The 14,043-nt window shown below is 37.7% G+C and overlaps 1 protein-coding gene across 3 annotated transcripts in view; it reads left to right on the forward strand.

The window, feature by feature from the left end:
- Positions 1-14,043, forward strand: part of INPP5F (inositol polyphosphate-5-phosphatase F) — an 89,677-nt gene that overhangs the window by 38,320 nt on the left and 37,314 nt on the right. For all 3 annotated transcript variants that reach the window (XM_020907883.2, XM_020907880.2, XM_070470288.1), the window contains one exon: positions 7,436-7,572. In XM_020907883.2, the coding sequence (XP_020763542.1) occupies positions 7,436-7,572 (137 nt within the window). The remainder of the gene's footprint in view (positions 1-7,435; positions 7,573-14,043) is intronic.

Consider the following 14,043-nt stretch of genomic DNA (forward strand, 5'->3'; position numbering starts at 1 on the left):
GAGTAAATGTTGGTAAATTTAAACAAAATTAGCTTTATATGAGGTTTAAAATGAACATAGAATGAAAGCACACAACAATAATAGTAACTATGGTAAGCTAAAAAAGGCTGGGTTCTCGGGGCCTTTCCCTGCCCAGGAACTGGCAAAAGTACTTCTTTACCATTAGGCTTTTGTAAGTTACAGCTCATGTTATCAGACCCTACAGTATAATCACTAATAGAATAATAAAAGATTGTAAAAAGCTAATAAAGGGAGGAAATGGAATAATAATTTAAACACTCAATCCATAAGAAAACAAGAAAGTATATAGAACAGGTGAAGAAATGGTAAGATGGTAGATTGATTCTTAAATATTTCAACAGTTAGATTACATATAAATGGACTCGTTTAGTCACTAAGTCAAGTCTGACTCTTTGTGATCCCATGGAGTGTTGCCCGCCAAGTTCCTCTGTCCCTGGGATTTCCCAGGCAAGAATACACCTGCATTGGCAGTTGGGTTCTTTACCACTGAGCCACAAGGGAAGCCCATGAATAGACTTAGTAGTTAAAAAGCAAAGCTTTTCATAATGGAAAAATAAAATTCATCTACAAGCTACTTTTAAGACAAATACCTTAGGTATATGTATATGTATAGAGAATGGCCAAAAGTGAAAGAATGGAAAAAAGAGAAACCAAGCAAATGCTAACCTACTGAAAACTGATGTGCTCATAATATCAAAACAGACTTTAAGGCAAGAAGCATAAACAGATATACATTTCAAAAACAGCCTAAGTTCAAGTCACCAGAAAGATAAAGCAATGTTAAATTTGTAAGCACCTAAGCCTTAAATGTCGGAGAAGGCAGTGGCAACCCACTCCAGTACTCTTGCCTGGAAAATCCCATGGACGGAGGAGCCTGGTAGGCTGCAGTCCGTGGGGTCGCTAAGAGTCGGACACGACTGAAGTGATTTAGCAGCAGCAGCGGCGGCAAGCCTTAACGTATAAAAGGAGCAGTGAGTCATTTGGCTTAAATTTATTAGTTCAGAGTGTCAACTTGAAATGGCAGAGAAACACGTAAGTATTCTTATTGTCAGCTTGACACAGAAGAAAGGAAAAGTGAACCAACTGAAATTGCCTTTCCTAATTCTCTTTTTCCTTCACAGCAGCACATTTCCATCCTCTGATTCGTCTGGTTCAAATGCGGACTCTAAGCTCTTATTAGAGGCATAAGCTGCAGAAGCTCTTCAAGAATTTAAATGTTGGTTATTGAATATTATGTTAGGACTTTGGAGTATGTAGTAAATAAATGTTAGTATTTGGCATGTGGATATAATTGTAAATTCTTTTGTGTATAAGCTGGCTTGAAACTCAACATTAAAAAAAACTAAGGTCATGGCATCTGGTCCCATCACTTCATAGCAAACAAAAGGGGAAAAATTAGAAGCAATGACAAATTTTATTTTCTCAGGCTCCACGGTGACTGCAGCCATGAAATTAAAAGACTGTTGTTCCTTGGAAGGAAAGCTAGACAGCGTATTAAAAAACAGATACATCAATTTGCTGATAAAGGTCCACATAGACAAAGCTATGGTTTTTTTCCAGTAGTCGTGTGTGGCTATGAGCATTGGACCATAAAGAAGGCTGAGTACTGAAGAAATGTTATTTTTGAGTCTTAAAAATCCCACTGAACTGGTTCAAATCAGAAACAGTCTTGGAAAAAGGTGAGCCAGAAGAAAAAAAAGAAAACAGAATCAAAATTATTTTCACACAGATACTTCACTCACTTCAAGTGTCTGGCACAGAGAATATGTACTATGTATGTATTTCTGTCAGTAGGAGCTCTTTTAATTGAACTTCAGTTAAGATTAACCAGCATTCCTCTCTGCCTCTGCGGAATGTATTGGTAGATGTGTTGGATGCTCTGAAGGCTGGTGGAGACTGGGTAGGAAGCCCTCTGTCTTCTGGTAGATCATGGGTTGTGTTTATTTCCATGCCTGTTCATACTTATTTTACTTGATATGGTAATTACATAACTAAATAAACACATCACCTGTAAATACAAAAAGAATGACTTCCTGTTTCTATGAAGGCTAAATTGAATGCTTTGAAAAGACTAAATAAAGCTGTGTTGCATTAAAAAAAAAAACAAAACTGCTAGGGGCTCATTCTCAAAGAATGTGGGATTTTATTTCCTGGACTAGGGACTGAACTATGGCCCTTGTAATGGAAGCTTGGAGTTCTAACCACTAGGCTTCTGGGAAATTCCCTAAATTATGCATGTTTAAAAAGTCATCAGTGGTACTTCCTCAGTGGTCCAGGGGTTGAGTCCACCTTCTAATGCAGGGGATGTGGGTTTGATCTTGGTCAGGGAACTAGTATCCCGCATGCTGAGGGGTGACTGAGCCCTTGTGCCGAGACTGCAGAGCCTGCACACCACAACTAAGATTCAATGCAGCCATAAATAAGTAAATATTTTTAAAAAGTCGTTGTTAAGCTCAGGAAAGAGTGAAAGGACTAATACCAGCAATGGTAACCAGTTGTTCCCTTTCTCTGCCAGTCTTCTCATATGAGAGAACTCATAAAGTGGGGTTAGGATTAGATTTAAAGAATTTCCGTGGAATGGGAAACAGTCTTGAAAGGGAATATTAATTTTATATGTAATGTTTATATTTTTAAACACATGGAATGTATTCCTTTATTTTATGTATGGTTAACATTAATAAAAATAAAGGATTACTAGACATGCATTGTTGGATCAAATGCTTATCTTTACTATTGATGCATGTCAGTAGAATTCATAGCCGTGTTGAGAACTATTAGATGCAGTACTTAGAGGTTGTGAGTAGGGAGAAAAGATTCTCACACAGTGGTGGTTTAGTCAATAAGTTGTGTCCGACTCTTGCGACCCTATGGACTATAGCCTGCCAGGCTCCTCTGTCCATGGTATTCTCCAGACAAGAATACCAGAATGGGTTGCCATTTCCTTCTCCAGGGGATCTTCCCGACCCAGGAATTGTACCCGTCTCCTGCATTGCAGGCAATTGATTACCAATTGAGCTGTGAGGGAAGCCCCTAATTTTAATTTAGAAAAAAAAGTTTTTTGAATAAAAATCTTTCTCCTGCTATTGCTTACCCTAATTTAACTGAGTCAATTATTGTATAGAGCAAGCAATTGAATATTTTCCAGAACTATTGTTTTACTTGTCCTAATTGGTCATGCTTTTGAAGATAATCACTTCCTGGTTAGTTTTCTTATCTGGCTGGGGAAGTCACATTTTTTGTCTTTTTTTTTTTTTTTAAAGGAGTTAGGGTTACAAAATTGACCTTTTTCCCCATTGTAATATATTTTAAAAGTTGAGGAAATATCTTTATACCAAAAGACCTTGCTAGAATAAATTACCTCTGACCCTTGGTTATACTACATATCCAGATCTCAGTGTGATGGCTTTAATTAAGCTAAGTTTCTTTTTCTGGTGGATGATATAAATTAATGCAATAACCTGCTTTGTTGCTTTTAAACGCTTCATTACAAAATTGTGCTTGACTGGATAGAGACTGCTAAACAATAGTGGTGCTATACTTTTGCATTTTTCTTAGCTTAAAATTCAAACTAGAGAAAATATATTTGTATCATTTCACTCTGTAACTAAAGTACTCATTTTTGCTGGATTTTCAGGCTTCTGTATGTTTACTGCTGTGTTTGTTTCACCTACGACAAAATAATTACAGGAATACAGATTGCTGTTATTTCCCAAGAGGTTTTTTGTTTTGTTTTCTAGAATCAACCTAGAAGTATCTTAGTGTCCAATTCAAGTTTTTCATTTTCTTTTCATTATGATAATTTTATTTGTTTCTTTAAACACTATTTCAAGTACCTATATCTCTGTGTTTGGCAGAAAATAAACTTTTTAGTTTATTCACTGTTCTAGTAAGTTAGAGAGACTCCTAGCAAGTTTTTTTGTTCTTTAGAAGCTTTTTTTCCCCTAAATTGAGATAAAATTCACACTCCATAAAATTCACTCTTTTAACATCATAATTCACTGGGTTTTAGTATCATCATAAGGTTATATTATCCTACCATCACTGCTATGTAATGTATTTTCATCATCCCAAGTTACTTAGATGATAACTAGTATATTATCAATTTTCTTGTCTATCTTACTTTTAGTTTTTTGGTTTTGATCAGTGTGTGAGACTGAAAACAGCAAGGCAGGAAACTGTATAGTGAAAGACTTATGAGACATTAACCCAGTGCAGTTTGTAGAGCTGGTTGCAAGTCAACTACAAAAAGGTGTTTTTATCCATGGTCCCCACATTCCCAGCATCTAAATTATTTCAGAGCAGGTTCCGGGTGGATACACTTGTCTGCAGGTACTTCAGTGTCTATTTCAACACTAGTTACTGACATCCCATACTTCTGCCTCTCTATCATCATTAACTTAGATGCCCGTTTTTATGTGGGTCTCTCTCTGTCCTCTGTGTTCTTTTCTAGTGCTCGTTTGTCCATTCCTGTACCAGCTCCACATTGTTTTATTTACCATAGCTTTACAGTATGTTTTGCTACCTGGTAAACATTAACTGAATAATATGGAGTACAAAAATTATTTAATCCTCCTAGGTACTCTTTGAAATAGGCAATTTTCCCCCATTCTACAGGTGAGAAACCAAGAATTGGAACAGTTAAGTATTATGCTGAAGTACATGATAAATAGTGGAGCTAAAATTTGAGTCTGAGTTCTGACGTCTAAGTCAGAACACATTGAGGTTCTTCTGAAAAGGGAACTATTGTTTACAAATTTTGTTCCTGGTTGTTTGAGATCATTTACATTGTATTTTCTCAGATTTAATCTTCATTATAACCCCTCAGGTATTTTGAACTTAAATCTGTAATGTTTTAAGTGTTTTTAAGTTTGTAAGTTGAATTTCGGTATTGACAATACCAGCATTTTTATGTAAAAAGCGTGCTTTTTGTTTTCCCAAGTGAGTCTATATATGGGGTAAAACCTCTGTGTTTGAAATTTGATATTTTTGGTACTACGCCATTAGATGGCATATGAGAAGGACATTTATCATATTTGATTATGTACATTGTGTTTTTGTCATTGCTGTAATTTTTTAAAATTGCAGTTCGTAATGTTAAGAAGACAAGAGGGCTTCCTGATGTTGGCTTGTCTTATCCTCTGCCAACACTCTAAATTGTTCCATGTAAAATAAAAGTTATTCTTGTAAGGTTAAGAGATTTGTGGTAAGGGCTTCCTTTTACTCAACAGACTGTATTAACATTCAAGTGTACTGTGTATTATGTGCTTTATTATGTGTTAGGTTTACTGTGTGTTAAATGCTTGGTAACCTTAATCTGTGCCTGACGTACTTCCCAGCACATGGTGGGTCCTTGGTTAAAGTTTAATGATCATGAATAATGAAATGACTTATAAAAGCCTTGAAACTTAGGAGTGAATTTCCACCCTACTTTATAAAGACTTATGAAACATTTCCAAACTCTTGCATTTATGAAATGTTTAACGCACATCTCCAAAGCACTATGCCTAAAATGAAAGTGGATTAGTATTTGGGAGAAAAATGGAAGAAATTAAAATACTGTATCTTTAAAAAAAATATTTTTTCATAAGCACAATATATATCCACCATGCTGTTTTTCTATAATAAGAAATTGCTGAAACATTGTTTCAATAGTTTATTTATTTTTTTTTTGGTACTAATTAGGTAGTATTTTTAAAGAGTATAATCTCAAAATGAAAAATTGCTTTTGCATGCTGGCTTTCATAGACTATTTCTCATTTAAATAAAAACCTTTTGTGAAAAGTTATTTGGTTTGAAAAGATAACTGTTGGGCCTGTAAGCATTTTCTTTCCTTTCTTTCTTATATTTATTAAGTATTTCTTTAATTTGTTTTATACCTCTCTCCCACTTTCATCAATATATTTACTTATTTGCTCAGTCCTAGTGTGCACATGAAATAGTTCTGGAATTGCTAACCCATATTCTTCTGACAAATAACTTGCTTATCAGAGTACAATATTGTATACAGTTCTTTTTGTCTTTATCTTTACAAAATACTGTTTTCCAAAGTTACTTAGATTATTTCTTCCTTGTCTCCTACAGTGGGTTACATTTTCCATTTATAGCAGAGTTGGGTTACTCTTTGCATTTCATCTTGGGTTCCCTCCATATTCTGATTAATTTGAACCATTTATTTTTAAAGAGATGTAAAACATTATCGTGGTTCAAAGAGTCAGAAAGTATGTCAAAGGGTGTACTTGGAGAGCTGTCAGTTCCAGTCCTTTTTATCTCATTCCCGTTTTCTCTTCCTTCCCTCTCATTTCCACCTACCCCTTGTTAGGTAACCGATCTCGTTATTTCTAATTTCTCTCTCCTCTCTTTTTCTACAAATGAGCAAATATATTTCTCTCTTTCTCTCTTCTTTTTTAATAGAAAGGGTAGTGTACTCTAGCTACTGCATTGTGCTTTGATTCAATACTATATCTTATTATATAATAATATATCAGTAAAGATATTAATACATGAATAATATATCCAGTTTATCCCCTTATCAGTTTATAGAATGCTTTAAATTCTTTTTTGTAGCTTGTTTATAGTACTCTATTGCATAGATGTGCCATAGTTTATTCAGCCATTCTTTGGGCATTCAAAGTGTTTCCAGTAGTTTGCAGTTAGACTGCTGCAGTGAATAAATTTGAGTGTATATATATTTGTTTTGTTGAGATGTATCTTCAGGGTAAATTCACAAGCGTGGGATTGCTGGGTTAAACGGTAAGTGGGTATACTTTAATGTTAGTTATAGTAAAATTAACATCTGGAAAAGTTGTATCTGTGTTCTCACAAGAGCTATGAGGGTGCCTGGTTCCCACAGCCTTGTCAGAATGTGCTGTCATAACAATACTTTTTTATTATCCTCAAGCTGATGGGTGAGAATGGTATCAAAACATTTTAATTTACATCTCCATTGAACATCCTTTCATAGGTTTTAGGGCCATTTTTTCTATCTCTGTTGTGCTCTTTACCAAAGGGCTGTGGGCTTCCCTGGGGGCTCAGTTGGTAAAGAATCCGCCTGCAATGCAGGAGACCCTGGTTTGACTCCTGGGTCGTGAAGATCCGCTGTGTTCCTCACCCACTCCAGTGTTCTTGGGCTTCCCTGGTGGTTCAGCTGGTGAAGAATCCACCCACAATGCGGGAGACCTGGGTTTGATCCCTGGGTTGGGAAGATCCCCTGGAGAAGGGAATGGCTACCCACTCCAGTATTCTGGCCTGAGAATTCCTGCATCTGGAGGATCGCAGATGGGCATGACTGAGCCACTTTGACTTTCACTTTCACCAAAGGATTGTGCTGTTTGCATATTGTGTTACTCAGCTTCGGCTTGCTAGGACAGTAGTACTTTATAGAAACCAGACATTAAATATGCCTTTTCTCTTTCAGATCTTCCATGGTGGCTTATTTTAATTCGTCAGAAAGCCTTGGTGGGCAAACTTCCAGGAGACCATGAGGTCTGTAAAGTCACCAAAATTGCTGTACTATCACTTTCTGAAATGGAACCTCAGGATCTTGAGCTAGAGGTAAGGTGAAGTTTCAGGAAATTTCAGGGCAACTTGATATAGGTATAATGGCTACAATGAGGATTTGATTTAATAGACCAGAATCATAGAGTTCTAGAGCTGGTTATCTTTAGAGTAATTGAGTCCTGTGGTTTTCAGACGTTGGTGTGGAACCTTTGTTTTAAAATCTATGAAAACCAGCATGTCAGATGCATAGAAGCAGAGTTGCACTGGTTGAAGTGGTGATGGGGGAGGAGCTGCTCCTTGGGGCCATTCCTACTTTGCCTTTGCTGGAAACCCACCTCTGCTTCTGGGGACCCCTGTGTGTGTTAGGCACTCAGTTGTGTCTGACTCTTTGCAACCTCATGGACTGAAGCCCACCGGGCTCCTCTGTCCATGGTATTCTCCAGACAGTAACACTGGAGTGGGTTGCCATTTCCTTCTCCAGGGGATCTTCCCGACCCAGGGATCGAACTCAGATCTCCAGCATTGCAGGCAGATTCTTGACCGTCTGAGTCAGTATAGCGCAATTTGAAAACTGATCTGGGGTGAGGAGAGTCAGGAAGGTTAGATTTAACTTGTACTGTATCTTCTTTTATCTATATGTCTTGAAATTTTTCTAAAGCTGTATTTCTCTTGTAGTTTTTTTTTTCTTAAAGTTGGGTTTTTTGTTTTTTTTAAAGAAGAAAAAGAAAAAACCCACTGACCTATTAGACTTCCATTTTCTAAAAGGAAACCAAGCCCACAAGTTGAATAAGTTAGGGCCAAGATCACGAGATTGCCCAGGGCCAGTGTTTGTCTCCACACTGGCAGAAATAACCCACGAGAGCACTTGTATCATGTCTACTATCAGTGTGGGGATGTGGCATCTAGGGGTGTCATCACACTGTCACAGTCCTGGCCTGTTTTGGTCACTGTGTGATGACCAGACAGGCCCTGAGGGCTAAATGGATGATCACATTTCGTCCTTTGGGCCATCCTATGCAGTAGGCACTGGTTCAATCCATGTTGCGCGGGTGAAGACTGGAGGCTTGGCCAGGATTCGTCACACAGCCGGCTTGTGCTGTGTCTGGACCTGGACGCAGCCGTCTGTTCCTGTGTCCCTCTGCTGACCTTGCCTCCCTGTTACCTGGACTGCAGTAACAGGGAGCATGGTGTCCACTGCCCCACAACTCAGTATGTGTTTTCTAGGCTGAACTTTGGGGAAGGAAATTTGGGGACAGGGTTAAATTATTTAAAAAAATACATACAGGCATGTCTTAGAGATACTATGGGTTTGGTTCCAGACCATTGCAATAAAGCAAATAATTATAATAACATGAATTTTTTGGTTTCTTAGTGCATATACGAGATATGTTTATATTACACTATAGTCTGTTAAGTGTACAAGAGCATTATGCCTAAAAATACATAATTTTAAAATACTATTGCTAAGATACTAAATGTGTGCCTAGTCACTCAGTCATGTCTGACTCTTTGTGATCCCATGAACTGCAGCCTGCCAGGCTCCTCTGTCCATGGGGATTCTCCAGGCAAGAATACTGGAGTGGGTTGCCATGCCCTCCTCCAAGGGATCTTCCCAACCTAGGGATCGAACCCAGGTCTCCCACATTGTACACAGATTCTATACAATCTGAGCTACCAGAGAAGGCCTCACCATCATCTGAGTTTTCAGGGAGTCAGTCTTTTCACAATAACATCAAAGATCACCATAACAAATATGATGATAATGAGAAAGTTTGAAATCTTGTGGGAAATTACCAAAATGTGAGACACATGAAGTGAGCAAATGCTGCTGGAAAAACGGTACCAATAAACTTGTTCACTGTGAGATTGCCACAAACCTCTTAATTTTTGTTTTTTTTTTCTTAAAAAGCATCTGTGAAGCACAATAAAACAGAGTATGCCATAACAATATAGTTATTTTTGTGCTTCAGATCTTTCTGGAAGTTTGACAGTCTAACAAACCAATATTAAAATGAATTTAGGAGGACACTGATACTCTGTTATAGTAATAAAAAAAAGATTCGAGTACTTATTTCCTTTGACTGGTACTAGAGACTGGGGTCGCACAGATTTGGACATGACTGAAGCGATTTAGCATCAGTAGCAGCAGCAGAGATAGAATACTATTCACTATTGCTGATCCTCAGACAAGTAACTTCGGTGGCAGTTGGGCCTGTTAAAAACAAGTGTTTGCAGTTTTTGTTTGCATTTTATTTTAGCAAAGAGCAGACTAAAATAAATTGTATCCATTGATTAAGCCAGTAAATTGTGTCTTTTGGATAACTGCTGACAAATGGAAAGATCAGCATGGCTTCCTGTCGCCAGTCTTGGCCTTGAGGGTGAGCACTCCTTGGGCAGCGTGCTGGTTTGACCAGTGAGCTGGGGGCCTGGGCAGTTAGATTTAGAGCAGGGACCAGCTCCTCAGCACCTTGGTCACTTGTTAGTCATAAGTTTGAAGATCTGGCACCCCCAGCTCTGGGGAAATGACCTGTCCTTGTCCAGAGGCCTGCATGGGACGCCTGCTGGACTTTTCAGGAAGATGCTCTTCGTGGCCATCAGTCTGTATCATTTGAGATTTGTCGTCATTCAGTCACTAAGTCGTGTCTGACTCTGCAATCCCACAGACTGCAGCACACCAGACTTCACTGTCCTTCACCATCTCCCAGAGTTTGCTCAAACTCATGTCCTTTGAATCAGTGATGCTACCTAACCGTCTCATCCTCTGCCACCCCTTCTCCTTTTGCTTCCATTCTTTCCAAGAATCAGCATTTTTTCCCAGTGAATTGGGTCTTTGCATCAGGTGGCCAAAGTATTGGAGCTTCAGCTGACTATTGTATAGATAGTGGGTGGTAGAGGGGGAGGAATCTTCAGGAAATAACATTTAATGGAATTTTAAAACAAAAAAAAGTGACTGTGATGATAGCTTTTTAAATGTCTTCTTTCTGAAGACTTTTCCTTTTCTTTCTTGACACTCTCAAGTGAATGAGATCATCTTCACGTACAAATGAAAATGAGATAGTCCCACATAGCTGAGTATTTTTACAGTACTGTTGGACAGTCTGAGCGATGGCATTTGCCAGGGTACTAAAAGAACAGTCTGTGTTAAGAGCTGGAAATATATAATGACCCTTGCTAATTAGGGATAAATGTGATTATAGATAAAATATTTCCAGATCCCAATTTAATGATAGTTTGGCATGGCTTTCTCTCAAGAGAATATAATTTTTAGAAATTTGCATTTAAGCCTTTTCCCCCCTTCCTTTCATCCTGTTTTCTGTTAATGGAGCTTTACAACAGTGAACAATAGAAGGGCAAAGAACAGCCCTGTTGAAAATCACGAACTGTTTGTTTATTTTCTGACATGTTAATTTAAATCTTTGGGATTCTTATTCTAGTTTCCATATAACACCAGTTAAAACGAGCATTTAGAAGTATGATAAATTTTTGTGGGGCTTTTATTTTTGATTATATAGTAAATTGTAACTGAGGAGGAGGAAAAATATTCTCCCACATAGAAATGATCACTGTCAATATTGTGGTTTTTAGAAACAATTTAGTTTTAATTGAAGGATAATAGCTTTACAATATTGTATTGGTTTCTGTCATACATCAACATGAATCAGCCATTGGTATACACATGTCCCCTGGTTTCCATTTGTCTCCAGCTCTTTGGAGGAGCAATATTTCAAATTTTCAGGGTAGTTTTTATATTTTGCATCTTTGCATATTTTTCCTACTTCTATTAGTTAAAAAAATTCCTGTTATTTTTCATGACCATATATATCTTATGCACATAAGACTTTCTTAAATGAAGCTGACTCTGAGGTCTTCTTGAAAGTGAAAGTCACTCAGTCATATGTGACTCTTTGCAACCCCATGGACTATACAGTCCATAATTCTCCAGGCCAGAATACTGGAATGGGTAGCCTTTCCCTTCTCCAGGGGCTCTTCCCAACCCAGGGGTCGAACCCAAGTCTTCTGCATTGTGGGCAGATTCTTTACCAGCTGAGCCACACGGGAAGACCAAGAATACTGGAATGGGTAGCCTATCCCTTCTCCAGTGGCTTCCCAACCCAGGAATCGAACCAGGATCTCCTGCATTGCAGGCAGATTCTTCACCAACTCAGCTTTCAGGGAAGCCTAGGTCTTCTAGTATGTCTTTATAATTTGGACATCTATGTCTGTGTTTGAATATCCATTGCTTTCTACCTTTCCCCTCAGGACCCCTGGGCTCTTTATTGTGGTCACTGTTCTCAGATTTTCTAGGACCTCATCTGTCTACTGTCATTGGAGCAGAAGCATTTTGTTAGAGTTGGGAATTAATAGAATTTCTAGTTTTCTACCCCAGTTGACTTTTTACTTTACTTGTATGGCTTATTATGTTTGCCAATTCTTAAAATAATTTTCATACTATACAGTTCATCCATTTAAAGCACATAATTCAGTGGTGTTTAGTATATTCACAGATTTGTTTAGTATGTTCACAGATTTGTAACCATCACTGCAATTAATTTTAGAACATTTTCATGACTCTAAAAATAACCCTGCACTCATTAGCAGTCACTCATTTTCCTCCAAACCCCAGGCAAATCCTAGGCAACCACTAATCTACTTTCTGTGTCTATCTAAATTTGCCTATTCTGAACATTTCTTCTACATGGCATAAAATATGTAGCCTTTTGTGCCCAGTTTCTTTTATTTAGCACCATGTTTTCAAGGTTCATGCTTGTTGTAGCATGTGTCAGTACTTAATTTCTTTTTGTCCCTTTGTATGGATATACCACATTTTATTTATCCTTTCATCAGTTGATGGACATTTGGGTTGTTTTCACTTTGGGGCTGTTTGTGAATGATATTGATATATTATTTATATACAAGTTTCTGTACATAACAAAACTTGTACATTTGTGTATAAGTTTTTGAGGGACATTGTTTTCATTTCTCTTGTGAGAAAAAGAAATTCTATACCCAGGAATGGAATTGCTGTATTATATAGTAACTCTGGGTTTAACCTTTTGAGGATCTGCCAGACTGTTTTTCAAAGTAGTGTGCCATTTAAAAAAGAAAAGATCTATGCAAGGATATGAAGAATCTTTGGAGCTCAAATAGATGAGAACATAGATATTCTTTCTTTTGGAAAAACATCCTTTAAAGTTTTATAGGCTTATGTTCCCTGTCTGCATATCTTATTTGCTGTGTCTCGTTGCTTTAATAGATAACTGCATCATTTTCCATATTTGGTTTCCCATTAGACATCTGTTTAAAATTTTAGCTCCTGATGGACATAGATATAAACTTATAAAGTAAAATCATTTATTTCCCTTTCCCTATACAGCAGCAGCAGCAACATCAGCCCTTAATCTTGGTTGTGAACTGTAAGTGTTTAGAGCAGTAGAAATACTAGGGGAGTGCTATGCTTGTGGTTTTCTTTTTGAGATTGTGTGTATCCATGTTGTGATAAGGGCCTAAGCACATATTATGTGGAACTGGCTGGGCCTCTGGAAAAGGGAAGGTGATCCTACTGTACACGCTATATGTTATAATCCCAAGAGCTCTGTCTCAACAAAGCATTTTAGGACTGGAAGGAATTTCGAGAAGTTATTTTCTATATTCTTATTTCTTGGTAGGACTGAACTTAACCTTTAAAAAGATAGTGAACCTATTTGCAGTGCAGCAACAGACACACAGAACAGACATGTGGACACGGTGTGGGAGTCGGGGGGGAAGAGAGGGTGGGATGAATGGAGAGAGTAGCAAGGAAACATATACGTTACCATACGTAAAATAGATTGCCAGTGGGAATTTACTGTATGATTCAGGGAACTCAAACCAGGGTTCTGGGCCAACCTAGAGGGTTAGGATGGGGTGGGAGGTGGGAGGGAAGTTCACGAGGGAGGGGACATAGGTATACCTATGGCTGATTCATGTTGATATATGGCAGAAACAACACAATGTTATAAAGCAATTATCCTTCAATTAAAAATAAATAAATTTATAAAATGAGTTGTCATGCCTTCTTTTCTAAAGTTAACTATATATATATATATATATATATGCTGACTGTCACTGACAAGTGCTCAGTTGTGTCTGACTCTTTGCAACCCCCATGGACTGTAGCCCGTGAGGCTCTCTGTCCATGGGATTTTTTCCAGGCAAGAATACTGGAGTGGGTTGCCTTCTCCAGGGGATCTTCCTGAACCAGGGATCGAACCTGGGTCTCTTGCATCTCCTGCATTGGCAGGCAGGCAGATTCTTTACCACTAACTATATATATGAGTGATTCTAAAATATTCATTGAAAATTTTTATGTTTAAAGTAATTTTAAATTTCTCTTTAGAAAAGTCAACTTTAAGAGAGATGGTGTGGTGACTTTATGCTTTGCTATGCAGATCACAATCCTTATTTGAAACCTTTGGGGCTGTATTTATTTTACAATTCAGGTTTTGAGGGCTTTCTAAAAGATTATTCCATGTATTGTATTATATG

The sequence above is a fragment of the Odocoileus virginianus genome, chromosome 7, assembly GCF_023699985.2.
Source record: "Odocoileus virginianus isolate 20LAN1187 ecotype Illinois chromosome 7, Ovbor_1.2, whole genome shotgun sequence".
Taxonomy (NCBI): Eukaryota; Metazoa; Chordata; class Mammalia; order Artiodactyla; family Cervidae; genus Odocoileus; species Odocoileus virginianus.